At 40.5% G+C, this 15737-nt stretch overlaps 1 protein-coding gene across 1 annotated transcript in view; it reads left to right on the forward strand.

Moving 5' to 3' along the window:
* Nucleotides 1–13065, forward strand: part of alpk2.S (alpha kinase 2 S homeolog) — a 28150-nt gene extending 15085 nt beyond the window's left edge. Inside the window, exons 5-11 of the mRNA XM_018244546.2 lie at nt 1620–1747; nt 1826–1861; nt 4574–4848; nt 5544–5632; nt 8458–8675; nt 9479–9527; nt 12635–13065. Of these exons, the coding sequence (XP_018100035.1) occupies nt 1620–1747; nt 1826–1861; nt 4574–4848; nt 5544–5632; nt 8458–8675; nt 9479–9527; nt 12635–12851 (1012 nt within the window). The 3' untranslated portion in view covers nt 12852–13065. The remainder of the gene's footprint in view (nt 1–1619; nt 1748–1825; nt 1862–4573; nt 4849–5543; nt 5633–8457; nt 8676–9478; nt 9528–12634) is intronic.
* The last annotated feature ends 2672 nt before the right edge of the window (nt 13066–15737 follow it).

Raw genomic sequence — 15737 nt, forward strand, 5'->3', positions numbered from 1 at the left:
TGTCACACGAAGGCCAGTGCAAAAAACACCTGAAAATCTCTAAAACGTTGAATCAAAAGAATCAATAGATCTTCCAGCTGTTAAAGGGTCATCTGCAGTTGACTTCTACATGATTTCAATAGGTTTTAGGAGTATTTTTGTATTTGGAACTGTCACAGTTTTGACACATACTGTAAGTGCACTAGGCCCCCCTGCAAAAAAACCTTCAGAGGGGCCTGGCACACTCCTATCCCCATCCTAAGTTTGTGTGGGCACAAGTTTGTTTCCGCACAGAATCACACACAAGTTGGGACTCTCTTGAAAATATTGACTATAAAGTCAGACATACAGTACTGTGCAGTAGGGTTAGGATAGCACAGCTGAGGACATGTATAGGGCAGAAATGCCTTATATGATCTGAATGGTGACAGGTGATTGATGGTGGGCAGTATGCTAATGAAACTGAATAGCTGAGGACTCAAAGGGGCTAACCAACTGTTGGAATGGCTCATTATGTCCAGTTTTTAATTACAAACCCGGGTAATTGAAGCCCTCTCCAATACAAACACCCACTAACTTTATTTTAAGACTACTAGGGTGACACCCTAACCTAGATTGTAGTTTAAGTTTATCAGATCATTTGAGCAATAAGGGACAAGGAATTAATGAATCTTAATTAATGGAACTGACACACCAATAATGAAAAATAAAAAAACAGATACAAATCTCTACAACACTCCTTGTAAACCTTAGAGGGACCTTGAGCCTAAGAGCAATGACACATCAGGAGATTAGTTCTCTAGTTCGCGACTCCAAATACGCACAATAAAGTGGTAAAACACATGCGGCGCTTAGTTTTTTCTGAACTCGGCCAAAGATTCCTCTTGAGGCAACTTCAAGGGGTTAGTTGCCCCGTGCTAGAGGATTTTAATTTAGGGGCTCTTAATCTACTCGTCTGTCAGGGCTATAACAAAGTCCATGGTTGGCTGGACTATCCATCCAACCACAGACTGAGCTAAACAATGCCGAAAATTGATTTGTATTTTTCACGGTCTGGCAGTAAAGTGTTTGTTGCACCTGTGGATACACAAAGAATAGACTCTCCGCTAAGGGACCTTTGTTAATACATTTTGCTCATGGTGGTGTTGCTGAAATTAGCCCTTTGTTTGCAGACCTAAAAAAGATATAAAGGGCACATCTATTAGAAGTAAATCTAAAGCAACTGGACTTGCTGAGTAATCATTGAAGATGTCTCACTACTCACCCAAGCAGTTGAATTGAAGAAGCTGCTCGGATGAGTAGTGAAATGTCTTCAGAGATTACTCAGCAAACCCAGCTGCTCTAGATTTACTTCTAATAGATATACCATGACCTGGATGAAGGAAAACCTTCCTAGACAATCAATGGCACAGTTTGGCTCTCCTTGGGGCAAGGCAGAAACAGAAACATGAAATAACTTTCTATTTACAATATAGTGCCATCATTGCAATACAAACTAGTGCATTTCTGAGTGCCCCTGCTATGTTATATGCAAGCAGACACATACATGTAAATATAGATGGGCAATAGGTCTTAACTGTCTCTGGAAGTGGTTTGCCTTGAGTTTAGTTTAATTTCTCTTCTTCCCTTTCTCCTTTCAGTTCTAGCGATGATTCTCCTGTTTCACTCGCAATAGTACAAATGAGTACAAAAGACCAGGGGATATATCTGTGCACGCTAAAGAATGCCCATGGAAAAATATCATCTGAATTTCATCTGACATTTGATGGTATGTTGGGGATCGGCATCTGGTTTCTGGCTGTTAATCTGAATGAGTAACAATTTAACAATTGCATTTTTTTTCTAGTGCTGGAGCAGCTGTCTCTATATCCAGAAGCTGAAGGTAATGGCATTCAAAAAAAAAAGGAAGGGGGTGTTGTGGGAACTTCTGTGAGCTCCACTGTTTTCCATGTAGACTGGCTGTGTATGCTAGGAGATGAAGTAAAGATAAAGGGTCATGCACCAGGTCGTACTAATTAAAGCTATTCCTTTGAGTAAAAGAAAAATATAATAAGGAAGCAATAAAAAAAGATAATGTAGCACATGGGCAATAATTCAGAACTGGGTTGTTTGTGGCTTTGGGAAATAAGCTTATTGGTCCAAAACAGCATATAATCATAATCTCTAGATATATTTTTTTGTGATAGCACTTGTTTTAATGCCAGACCTTAAGGGAAACAATATGGAAGCTGGATCTTGCTTTAAGTGATACCATCTCTTGGCCTGCTGGTCAATATATCAACTAGGAGGTAGATTGATAAAATGTGCAACATTAGTCTAGTAACCCATAGCTACTAATCAACTGGTAAGGTGTTTGAAACATCTGTTACTAGACTTGGGCAAACTTTACATGGTATTACTCTGCAAGTGTTCGGCTTGACCACATACTTGGATGGTCAAATTGCAAAGATATGACATATTGGGCGATAACATTTAGATTAGACCATATTGGATTACTGTTCCAAAGTTTAGACACACCATCTTTCAGGTAAGTAAAAAAAACAAAAAAACATGAAGAAACAGATGGAAGCAATTGGGCAGACTGGGCTATCTATTTGGCAGTTGGATATAGCATGGGATATACTTAGCAGAATGTAATGATCCAAACCAATCTCTTGACATCCCTACACATAGACTGAGGGTCACCAAATGCAATCTGCTTTTTGGCCCATAAGTAATTTATTTGTCGTCTATTTTTTCACTGAAGCTCAAGACTAGAAAATAAATCTAGAAATAAATCTAGTGTTCTTCATAGGAACAGCTAATAACTAAGATCAAGGAGTAATTTTCCGTACCTTAGAAGGTCACGGCAACTCGTCATGTTCTTAGTCAACTTTGTCTCTAAACTAAGAGACAGCGTATGCTTTCCAAGAGCATTATTATATCTTCATCCATGAAGCATGCTGGATAAAGTGATAGTCTAATTATAGAGAATCCTCTGCACATCTCTTCTGTAGTGAACACTGTGTTCTTATGAGCCACCTCATGTGTCTTCTATGAATATTAGTCACACAAATAAAGCCCTGCAGGACACCTCTGATCAAGTCGTGTATAAATGCTCTGCAGTATCGCACAGGCACTGATATTTTGTATTTTTCTGTTTTATTGCCCTAAGCAATCAGATCTCCTGCAATGAAATAAGCACTTCTAGTTAATAAACCTACATATACAGGTGGAGCATCTGAAGGACAGTAGTGAATATGCAAAAGACTCAGTATCAATATTGAAAGGAAGCTAGACAAAAACAAATGCAGTCATTAGAAATAAAATGTCCCAGTGGGCAATGTTGAACCAGGTATCAGAAAGGGTAATCTCTATTAAACCACACGGGCACTGCCTAGAAAATGTCTTCTCTCTAAACTCTCCATGTTAAGAAGAAAGTAAATTGCGAGAATGTTAAGAAGATAGAGAGTTTCTGAGACTGGCTCGTCAGTCTCCATATCAAGAGCTTGGCATAACATTGGCCTACATGGTAGGGTGGCACAAAAGAACCATAAAGCCAAAGTCATTAAGCCAAGTGGTTTTGGGATGTGTAGTCAGGTTACATGTGTTGAGCAAATAAACACCATGCCTAGAGTGTAGTAAGGTAGTGGTAGTATGATGCTATAGGGCTAGCTTTGACAGTATCTTGTTAAAACAGAAAGGGCTAGACATAATTCAGTGAGAAAAAGCTATCACATGGTTTATCACATGAAAACTCATGGACGAGATTCAATTCGAGAAGAAAGATCTTTTCTCCAAATTCAGTTCCAGTTTTCCCCATAGATTTCAATATAGTTTCCATGTGCTATAGTACAGGGATCCCCAACCTTTTGACCCCGTGAGCAACATTCAGGAGTAAAAGGAGTTGGTGAGCAACACTAGCATGAAAAATGTTCTTGGGGTGCCAAATAAGTGCTGTGATTGGCCATTTGGTAGACCCTATGTGGATTGTCAACCTACATTGAGGTTCTGTTTGACAGTACACCTGGTTTTTATACAACCAAAACTTGCCTCCAAGCCTGGAATTCAAAAATAAGCACCTGCTTTGAGGCCACTGGGAGCAACATCCAAGGGGTTGGGGAGCAACATGTTGCTCACGAGCTACTGGTTGGGGATCACTGTGCTATACCATGAGATAAGTTTTTCTGAATTAAAATTGCATCTCAAATTGAATCTTGTCCATGAGTTTTCAGATGATAAACCTTTTTTCACTGAATTAAATCTGGCCCAAAGACGGAAGAATGATTGTGAGCAACATGTTACTCTCCAACCCCTTCGATGTTTCTCTCAGGGTCCTCAAAGCAGGTGCTTATTTTTGAAAGCAAGTTTTGATTGCATAAAAACTAAGTATATTGCCAAGTATAGTCTTTTGTAGGCTGCCAGTCCACTAGGGGCTACAAAATAGCCAATCATAGCCTATATTTGGCACCCCAAGGGACTCATGCGTGTGTTGCTCCCCAACTCTTTTTACATTGGAATGTGGCTCACGAGTTAAAAAGGTTGGGGACCCCTGGTATATATTATCAGTAGTCTGTGTATTCATATGTGCATCAATTATACTCTCATTTTTTAGGTGGTGAGGAGATTGAATTCAACCAGCTCTTGTTCCGAGAGGACTTCATCACTGACATGTACTTTGGGGGAAACTTGCATGGCAGAATCGCTACTGAAGACTTGCACTTTGGGGAAGGAGTTCACAGGAAGGCATTCCGGAGTAAAGTCATGTGCGGCCTATTCCCTGTCTTCAACCCTGGTCACCTGTGCGTTCTGAAAGTGCACAACGCTATAGCGTATGGAACAAAGAACATTGATGAACTCGTGCAAAGGAACTACAAGCTTGCTGTGCAGGTGAGAAGCACAATTTATTCCTGCTCTTCCATTGGCTGGATCTCATTCACCTCTGGTTTTCCCCTCTGCACCCCTTTCCACCCATTCATTAAACCTATCCCCACCCCATACAGAAGACCCCATCCATCTGAATAAACATCAAGTAATGATGTTGTTTCTGTATTTAGCAGAGACAGGCCAAGTAGGCCCAAGGTCATGCAACTTGACTCAGACCCAATGCCCTGCTTTTGCTTGGTCCACATTGGCCCAATGCCACTTACTCTTCTGCAGCTTGGCCCCTACTGCCACTTTCCCTCCTTCCCAAATGCCCTCTTCTATTTTGCTCGCCCCCATGCTCCTCTTCTGCCTGCCCCTAGTATTTAGGCTGCACCAAATCCACTATTTGGGATTCGGTTGAATCCCTGACTCCTTCGTGAAAGATTCAGAATACCAAACCAAATCGGAATGCTAATTTGCATATGCAAATTAGGCCCGGGGAAGGAAAAATGGAAAACGTTTTTTTACTTCCTTGTTTTGTGACGAAAAGTCACATGATTTCCCTTCCCGTCCCTAATTTAGATATGCAAATTAGGATTCGGATTTGGTTTGGCCAGGAACAAGTATTCGGCCGATTCAGAATTCTACTTAAAAAGACCGAATCATGGCAGAATCCAGAGTTCAATAAATGTCATTTTCTTTATCACTATTTCTGGTAGGAATGCTACGTGCAAAATACTGCGCGGGAATATGCTAAGATCTACGCGGGAGAGGCGGAACAGTTAGAAGATTTTGGAAAAGTTCCAGAGTAAGTTAAATTAAAATTTGAAATTGCAATGTGTGCGGACAGAAATATAAAATAATTACAGAAACAAAAATAGCTTTTTTTGCATATCGTTTGCAAATCAGATAAAGTCTGAAAAAGTTTTTCTCATGTTACTTAGATCAGAGGTCATTGTTTGTGTGTAAACTTGGGTGTGTGATAGGCTATACTGTAAAAATATACAGGTATGGGGTCCGTTATCCGGAAACCCGTTATCCAGAAAGCAACAAATTACGGGAAGGTCAGTTCCCGTAGACTTCATTTGAAATGAAATAATTTAAATTTTTAAAAATGTTTTACCTTTTCTCTGTAATTATAAAACAGTAACAATCCTACTGGGTTTAATTATTGTTTCAATTATTTTTTAGTAGACTTAAAATAGGGAGACCCACATTACAGAAAAATCCCTTATCCCGAAAACCCCAGGTCCCGAGCATTCTAGATAACAGGTCCCATACCTGTATACCTGTGCCAGCTGAGTTGTACAACTACAGTGTATGATAAACATTAAGCTTTGGTACTTTATTGGCTGACGCTCATAGAGATTTGTTGTTGTTTGGAAGTTGATCTAGTGCAGAAATCTCCGAAGCTGCCCGAGTGCCCTCCACCTGCTCCTGTCTGTCCATCACTTGACTCCACATTAATTCTAGCAAAATCCTTGGCATGTGTAACATTCCACCCTCCGAGCTGAAAACAAAATACGTACATTTAGTGCCATGGAGTTGATAGAAGCACAGAGAGAAATTGGCTTTGATCATCTACATGAACAAATAGTCAGGGGTCGTGGTTTGCAGCTCTTTTGGGTCTGGCAAGTCTGGGGCCCCAATATATATCACGGTTACAGGTACAAATATTGGATCTATTGCCCGGACACCCATTATCCAGAAAGCTCCACTAACCAGTCAAGCAAACAATTCTTTGTTTTGGACTGATTTGCTCATTCTCTTTGATGGTTATGAAGCTACATAAATCCATGTTGGAGGCTAAATAATCCCATCGGTTTTAAATGCTTTTAGTAGTGGCTGCTCCATATTATAGAAAGATCCCTTTTCCCAAAATACCCAAATCAGACAAGAGATCCCATAGCAAAAACATTATCAGTCACCCTTCTAAAGAAAAGTCCCCCAATTCCTAACTGGATATCACACTGGTCTAACAGGAATCTCTAGACAGTGTCGGACTGGGACATCAGGGGCCCACCAAAAACCCTTAGACCAGGGGCCCACCCAAAAACCTTTAGACCAGGGGCCCACTCTAAGTATTATTTTCTTCCTCTCCTCACTCAACCTCTATTCTTCTATTTTCTTTTCTTTACATACTATAACCTATTATTCCATCTATTTAGCCTCTTTATTCTCATAGAAATAGGGAATGGCCATGAAATAAGCCAAATGTTTAGAAGAAGGAGGGACTTGATTACAATGTAATTCTCCTACCGCACACCTGTAGTTCACCAATCCTGCAAGCTGGTGGTGCGTTCCTTCCGTTGACCCGGCCGGGTCCCTTAGCAACCAACTTGTAAAAGAAACGGATCCGCACACACACCGATTAGTGCAGTCGGGGATTATCCCCTTTTATTCAGCCACCAAAAATCAACGTTTCGGGGGGGAAACACCCACCCTTCATCAGGATACAATTATTTGTGCAGTCACCCATTTAAATCCAACTTCCCACGCCTTCTTTTCCCATCATGCAGTTTGCCATAAAAATTAACCCTTATGTGGGATACAGGAAATTCGACCTATATGTAACATACAATTAAGCAATCAATTCGGTACGACAGTCAACAAAATGATCTTTTTCTTTCTTAAAGTGCCCATGTGCAATAATTATTATAAAATATGGTATCAAAACATTATTTTAAACAATTTTTTTTAAAACACCACATACATTAAACACCATATTGCAAAAATCCATGTGTTGTATTATAATACCTTACTGCCCTTGGGATTTTCTAATAACCCTTAATATTAGAAAAATAGAAGGAGGGCCCACTGACACCAAGGCCCACCGGGAGTTTTCCTGGAATCCCGGTGGGCCAGTCCGACACTGTCTCTAGAAATATTGATAAGCATTTAACCCAACTCCTGGGGTAAGGTAATAAAAAGTCTAAGTTCTCCCTGATCTTGTAACCCATAGCAACCAATCAGAACCAAACAGCTGAGCAGCAAATAGTATCTGATGATTGGGTTACTAGACAAGTAGCAAACCAAAGAGGATTTCTTACATTACTGCCTGCTGTCTAACGCTTTCTATTAATTTGGGCCTTATTTTAGAACCATTGGTCTAGGGTTATAAAAGGATAAAAATATCCGCAGGTGCAAGTGAATGAGCACTAAGGGGATAAATATTAAAAATTTAGTGCACGGTAGAGCTCTGCTGGGTGGTGAGGAGGCAGGAAGGTCACATCTCAGACATATAGCGGGTCTGGGTTGGTGGGGTCCATGGGGGCCGGGACCCACCAGGTTTTTTCCCAATGTCCACCAGCCCAGTCCAAGCCTGCTTCCTACCTTAATGGAGCACTACCAACCACTGGCAGCACCAGTATTCAGAGCAAGGTGCAGCTTTTTGCACTCCATTTTAGGGCAAGTGCAAAGCGCAAACAATCAGGTGCATTTTTTGCACCTGTTTGGCCTAAATTGGTGCTATTTTTAGTAAAAATTGTTAGGGTCTGCTGAAGTAAGTCTCTGTAAGTCAGGGACGTACAACCTCTTGCTGTTGCTGGTCTACAACTCCCAGCACCTTCCCAGAGAGTATTTAAACTACTATATATATTTAGTGATCAGACATCACTGATCTTTTTATTTCAGGATAATTCCGATCTTCCTCATCCATCGCCCGGCAAACAATATCCCATATGCAACAGTGGAGGAGGAACTAATAGGGGACTTTGTCAAGTATTCCGTGAAGGACGGGAAGGAGATCAATGTCCTGAGAAGGGACTCAGAGGCCGGGCAGAAATGCTGCACTTTCCAGCACTGGGTATATGAGAAGACCAATGGAAATTTACTAGTCACTGATATGCAGGGTAATATGATCCCCTTTGTTGCATTGTAACCCCCTCAGGGCCCCCCGGCAGTCCTTTCGCCGCTGAAAATGCGGTCAAATGCGGCCGTATGTAGGGGGCGGGGCTGGCTGCACGTCACGCACCAGGGCCCGCCCCCTCTAGGATCGCTACTGAGGGTTAGGGCATCTTTCCCAGATCACCACACTTTTTTGGGGGGCGGGGGTGCTGAAGGACAACAGTCGAAAATAGTGGAAAAGACCCAGCTTGCCTCATTGATGACAAAGGGCTGCAATAAAGAGATGTAGGCTTTATTAACTGGCTGCATGCAAGTGCAACAATTGGCACCATTTTTTTGCATCTCCATCTATATAACTATATATAATTATGGGCATTCTTTTACATACCATCCACTTGTACACCATTTAATTGGCATAAAATCAAATGCTATGGCACAAATGCAAACTTCACTCCTAGTTAGAGGGTTCCCTTGAAACAATAGTGTTGTACCCTGCTCCTGTGCACCAGGCATGGTAAATGTGCACTAACGTATAGATGCAGACTTGGTGTAGCCCATGGCAGCCTCCATACTTACCTCCACTACTGCCAGATTGGCAGTGCTTCTCTTAGTTCTCTGGATGCCATGTTGTTGTCTCTATACCTCCATGTTGACTGAATCTGAAGGCCCAAAACACTGGTTACTGGTGGTGATTGTAGTCGGCCTTGATTGGCCACTGCCGCTTTAAAATTCTGCACGGGGAAGAGGGGTGGGCTGTGGGTCTCTAATGGTCTAACTGGTCTTAATGCATTGTTTTTCCTCTCTGCAGGTGTTGGAATGAAACTGACAGATGTTGGCATTGCAACACTATCTAAAGGGTAAGGGCAAGCAGCTATTTCCATTATTACTTATTTGCTAGTGTTTGTAATTCATGCTTGCCAGTGCTAGTGATGAAGATCCTAGGGAGGTTCAAAAATCCAGTAATAAAGATGAGTAGTTATCATTGCCTCTAAAAGGGTTTCCTAGTAATTGATAAGACCAAGACAGTAATAAGCAGCCTCTTAGGTCAACATTCTTATAGTAAAGTCCAGCTCTAGGTCTGCAGACTTACATCCAGTATGATGTACAAGAATATCATAGAATGGTTTTCTTCCAGCAGCTTTGGGAATACATGGTGCTCTGCCTTTACAAGACCAAAGACCATATTTATATCCGTCACGAGGAGAGGCTGCTGGTTCCAGTCCTAGTTCCTCCATGAGGGACCTGTAGATCTTGGATCTATTCATATGATATCTGATATGTGAATCAGTGAATGCAAAGCTCACCTTGATATAAAGAATTATAGGTCTCCAACCTTACTTTTACCTTTAAACTGTTTGTTTTTCATGTGGCCTGTAACCGACACAGCTGGAGCAAACAGGCAGCCTATTGGCCTATTGGTGTCCCCCGTGCGTTTCTCTAAACGTAGAAAGTTGACTGTTGTAGAGAGAACGAAATGTCCCAGTGGCCTCTTTATGCAAGTCATTAGGCACCTGGTGTTAGGCAGGACAGAATTAACGAGTTCTAGCTGCATTTTGCTGGTAATTAGTGGAAGAAAGGGAAATTTTCATGAGGCAGGTCATTGAGAGTCTCATCTTTGAAGCAAATCGTTAGTTTGGCCAATTATCTTCTCGCTGGGTTATTATACATGAGGAAGCTGCTGCTCTTTTATGTGGGAATTCAAGGAGCGAGTTAATGTTAATTAACGTTTGGTCACTTTGAAATGGAAATAAAGTAGGGAATGTATCAATGCCAGTGTCAGGGAGTTCTCTCTCCAAAATATTTTCCTCTTTTCTCCACTCACCTCCTTTCTTCCCATATTCTCTTGGCATTGCAGCCTCTTCTCTGTTCCCTTGTTCTTCTTTCTGTTCCCCCTTTTTCTTTCCCTTTCATCTTTATTTCTCTCCACCTCTGTTGTAAATGAATTGGGAATAGCTATGGTATGGAAAAGCCTGACTCTTCTGAGAGTTATTCTAGAAGTAGAAACGACATGAGCAAGACACATAGTTATAGATAGTGATTCTTTCGTGGCTACTGTAAATAATTGTAAACTACATAACAAAAATGAAATACTTTGCACACTGAGTTAATATTCAAAAATGACCCCTAATAATGTCCCTCTTTAATGTCCTCTAATGTACTTGTAAAGTGTAATCATGTCCCCTCGCAAGCGCCTTTTTTCCAAAGAAAACAACCCCAACCTTAACAGTCTCCCCTCATAATTTAAGTCTTCCCTCCCTCTAACCAGTTTAGTTGCACTTAGTCTCTGCACTCTCTCCAGCTCATTTATATAGTGAATAAAGTACCCCCTCTTGTAAAATATAAGGATATTATAAGTTACCAAGGAGTTTCATGACCATATAAAAACACGAGGCCGAAGGCCGAGTGTTTTTATACAGGTCATGGAACTCCGAGGTAACTTCTAATATCCTCATATTTTGCAACTGGGGGTACTTTATTTATTATAATACACACGTTTTAGTGAGTCATGTGACAGAAATGACATCAGAACTCACTGTTTATAACTGATGACATCAGAACTCACCGTTTATAAGGATATAATTTACAAGATATTCATGGCTTTTGTGTATTATATCCCTCTTAAGGACTGGAGTCCAAAACTGCCCCCCATACTCCAGATGAGGCCTCACCAGGGACCTATAAAGAGGCAGAATTATGTTTTCATCCCTTGAGTTAATGCCCTTTTTTATGCAAGACAGAACTTTATTTGCTTTAGTAGCGACAGAATGACACTGCCCAGAATTAGACAACGTGTTATCTACAAAGACCCCTAGATCCTTCTCATTTAAGGAAACTCCCAACACATTGCCATTTAGTGTATAACTTGCATTTATATTATTTTTGTCAAACTGCATAACCTGCATTTATCAACATTGAACCTCATTTTCCAGTTTGCTGCCCAGTTTTCCAGTTTAGACAAATCACTGTGCAAAGTGTCAGCATCCTGCATGGAACCTATAGTTCTGCACAATTTAGTCTCATCTGCAAAAATAGAAACAGTACTTTCAATGCCCACCTCCAGGTCATTAATAAACAAGTGGAAAAGCAAGGGACCTAGTACAGAGCCCTGCGGTACTCCACTAACAACACTGGTCCAATTAGAAAATGTTCCATTTACCACCACTCTTTGTAGTCTATCTTTTAGCCAGTTCTCTATCCAGGTACAAATACTCTGTTCCAGGCCAACATTCCTTCATTTAACCAGTAACCTTTTGTGTGGCACTGTATCAAATGCTTTAGCAAAGTCTTAGTAGATCACATCCACTGCCATCCCAGAATCGAGGTCCCTGCAAGACCTATTACATGTAAAAACCATGCTGGCAGAAACTCATAGTATTATGATTTGCAATGAAGTCCAGTATCTTATCCCTTAATACCCCTTTTGTCAGACTAACTGGCCTATAATTTTGAGGCTGAGAACGGTATCCCTTTTTGAACAGCGACACCACATTAGCAATACGCAAGTCTCTCTGCACCATTCCAGACCTCAATAAATCTTGAAAAATTAAGTAAAGAGGTTTGGCAATCACAGAGCTAAGTTCTCTAAATACCCTGGGATGAATACCATCCAGCCTCTGACATGACTTGGGGAAGCTGGGAAATTGACAATATGTCTAGCCCCATGTCAGATTTCAAAATTGAATATAAAAAAATCTATTTGCTCTTTTGAGAAATGAATTTCAGTGCAGAATTCTGCTGGAGCAGCACTATTAACTGATTCATTTTGAATAAAATGTTTTTTTTCCCATGACAGTATCCCTTTAAAGGTGAACAACCCCTTTAACCATTATAGGGAGAGACTGGTGCCTTGTAATTCCTCACTGAGGAAGTGGATCTGAGATATCTCCATTTATATAATATGTTGATCGTTGCTGTCTTTTTCATTCTAACATAATTTTTAACTTGTTTTCTTTTTTTCTTGTAGGTACAAGGGATTTAAAGGGAACTGTTCGGTATCTTTCATTGATCAGTTCAAGGCCTTACACCAGTGCAACAAGTACTGTGAAATTCTTGGATTAAAGTCCCTGAAAGCCAACCCAACAAAGCCAAAGAAAGCAAGCCCAGCCAAGGAAAGGACTCAGCCCAGCACAGTGGGTGCCCGAAAAAGCAAAAATGGACCCAAGCCGAAGCATAAAACATAGCTCTTCTTTGCGGCTATTTCTGGAGGAATGCGCTTTCCTAACCATATTGAGTTACCCACGGAGAGGACATTCCTGGTCACCTAGAAACATGAGCAGCAGTTAGTTACCCAGATGGACTGATTCACAGACGCTTAGGGGTTATTTATTAGTGTCCGAATGCTAAAAATTCGAAAAATTGTTAGTTTTTTATTTTAAAATCTGAATTTTTAGTGGAGATTTAGTATACTCTGAGGATGCAAAAAGTCAGAATCCGAAAATCCGCCATCTCAGACCTGCCGAGGTTGTGCATAAATCAATTGGAGAGGTCCCTATCCTATTTGGAAGCATATGTGGTCTGTGGAAATAGCACGAAAATCTGACTATTTCGGGCTTTTCAGGCAAAAATCATAAAAATTCTTCTTGAAAAAGCCTGAAAAAATTGTACAATTTGGGATAAAAACTTACAATTTGGGTTTGTTTTTTAATAATAAATAAGGTCGAATCGTGGATTCTAGTTTGGCTTATTTAAAATAAAATATCATAAAAATTCGGATTTTGATAAATAGCCCCCTTAGTGTGGAACATTTTGGATCCCCTTTTCTTTACAGAATATTCATAGTTTTCCTAAGGAAATAGTAAATATAATAGTGCGGGGATAGCACAGCAAACTCGTTGCCCTCCAGCGTCAGATGATCTAAAACTCCCATCATCCCTTTCACTGACAGGGGGTATTGGAAACTGTAGATAAATGAAAACTGGGGGCCTGCAGGCTGGATACAGTTGTTTATAAGCTTTTATTTTTTTTAATAGCTTGAATAGTTACTATGCACATCAGCCCCATTATAGGGCAAAGGAGGGCCCAGAACTTTACATTAAGTCTCTATTATAGTTAGAATTGTTTCTCCTGCGCTCCACTTGGGACAGAATTAAGTATGGCTTCTGTCTACTTGCCATGGAAAAGATGATGGTCTTACAGAATTTCCTATTCAAATGGTTTTCCAGACTATAGATGACCCATCTCACAGCAGGCGTGCATAAAATCTAATTTGGGTTCCAGACTTGACCATTTGGTAACTATTTAATGGAAGTCAAACTTTTTCATGTACCTTGGAACCAAAAAAAGACACAGCCTTGTGGGAAAATAAGAGGAGTGTTGAGTAGATCTGGGGAGTGTTGTTGCATACGTGAGCGCCGACATGGTCCCGTGACAACCAGGAGTTGTTTTTCTGTTGACAAATATTGACCTTTTGGCAATTCCACTCAAAACCATGTCCCTGTAAGGGCTGCCTATGAATTTAGATATCAATTCTACCAGTGGGTGCCGGAGAAAAGAAAGAAAACTTTTGGTACGAATATGAATTGTATTGCTTTATAAATGTGTTAAACCTGCTAAGGATTCATGCGCTTAATTTATTAACAACAGAGATTTACTGTATTTGTTGGTTTTATTTATTTGCACACATTTTATAATGCTATGTATATCTGCCTGTCTCGTCATCTCTTTAATCTGTCTGTGTATCTGCTCTATCAACTAACCTATGTGTCCACCTTCATAAACAGGCTTAACTATTTGTCTCTATCATCCATCATCTATCTATCATCCATCATCTATCTATCATCCATCATCTATCTAGCATCAATCATCTACCTGTCATCAATCTAGCATCAATATATCTGTCATCTATCATCAATCATCTATCTGTAATCAATCTAGCATCAATCAACCATCTATCTGTCATCTATCTATCATCAGTCATCTATCTGTCATCTATCTAGCATCAATCATCTGTATGTCATCTATCTATCATCAGTCATCTATCTGTCATCAATCTAGCATCAATCATCTATCTGTCATCTATAATCAATAATCTATCTGTCATCTATCTAGCATCAATCCTCTCTGTGCCATCTATTTAACTGTCATGTGATGCAGTCGTATCTGTGAGTTTACAATGTAATATCGAGCTGTAATGTTTTTTTTTATTGATTTCCTATGCACATCCCAAGACTCATAATAATGATGACAGGGTATGGACATCCCTGTTTTTTGCACTGTGCCATGTGCTACTATGATGTTCCTACGGTGCTGTAGAACTCAGATGACACACAGCCCCATTAATACATTGAACGTCTTGCCCTGGAGTAAACAAAAATAGTGACCCACTAGATGATGCCACAAATACACAGCACTACAGGAACCAAGCTTGGGACATTGGTTACAATGGTTTCAAGGTTTAGCTGGGATTTCAGCATTATGCTATTTAGTATATGGAGCCCATCAAAGAGAAACTAAACCCAGTGTTCCTGATATTAGTCGTCTCCAAGCACCAGAGCAGGATTTTTAGGCAAATGCATGATGGAGGAAACCGCCCAGCTCATTACAATGTCACCCCAAATGAGTTATTCCAATCTTCTTATCTGTGTTGCCCTTGCCAGTTGCACTTGTGTTTCTAAATGTCGACTGCAGCCTAATTCTTAGCACTTTGTCTCACCTTTTCTACATCTGCAGTTGAAATGACTATTATGGCTTTAGACATGGAAACCTGCAAACTCTCTAGCCACTAGGGGTGCTGTTCTGCAGCTGGCAAAGGTCAGCTCCCCAGTAACTCCAGCTTTTATGTTTTATTGAAATTGTGCTGATATGGAAGATTATCTGCACCAAAGCCGCGGCCCACGTGATAAACAGAACCTTTGATGCACCCGGACAAAGGAATTGTATAATAAACTTGAGCAGCTGTTTAGTTTGCATCTTGCTTTTTACTATGTTTCCCCTTCCTCGGCGCAGCCAATACTGTGCATGTGTTGCAGGGGTTGGGGCATAGCTTCGCACATTTGCACCTTTCTGTCCTGTCGTTCAGTTTGTCTGTCTCTTGTTTTGTTTCATTTAAGAAAACGATGGTTAATTAT

This window comes from Xenopus laevis, chromosome 1S (assembly GCF_017654675.1).
Source record: "Xenopus laevis strain J_2021 chromosome 1S, Xenopus_laevis_v10.1, whole genome shotgun sequence".
Lineage (NCBI taxonomy): Eukaryota > Metazoa > Chordata > Amphibia > Anura > Pipidae > Xenopus > Xenopus laevis.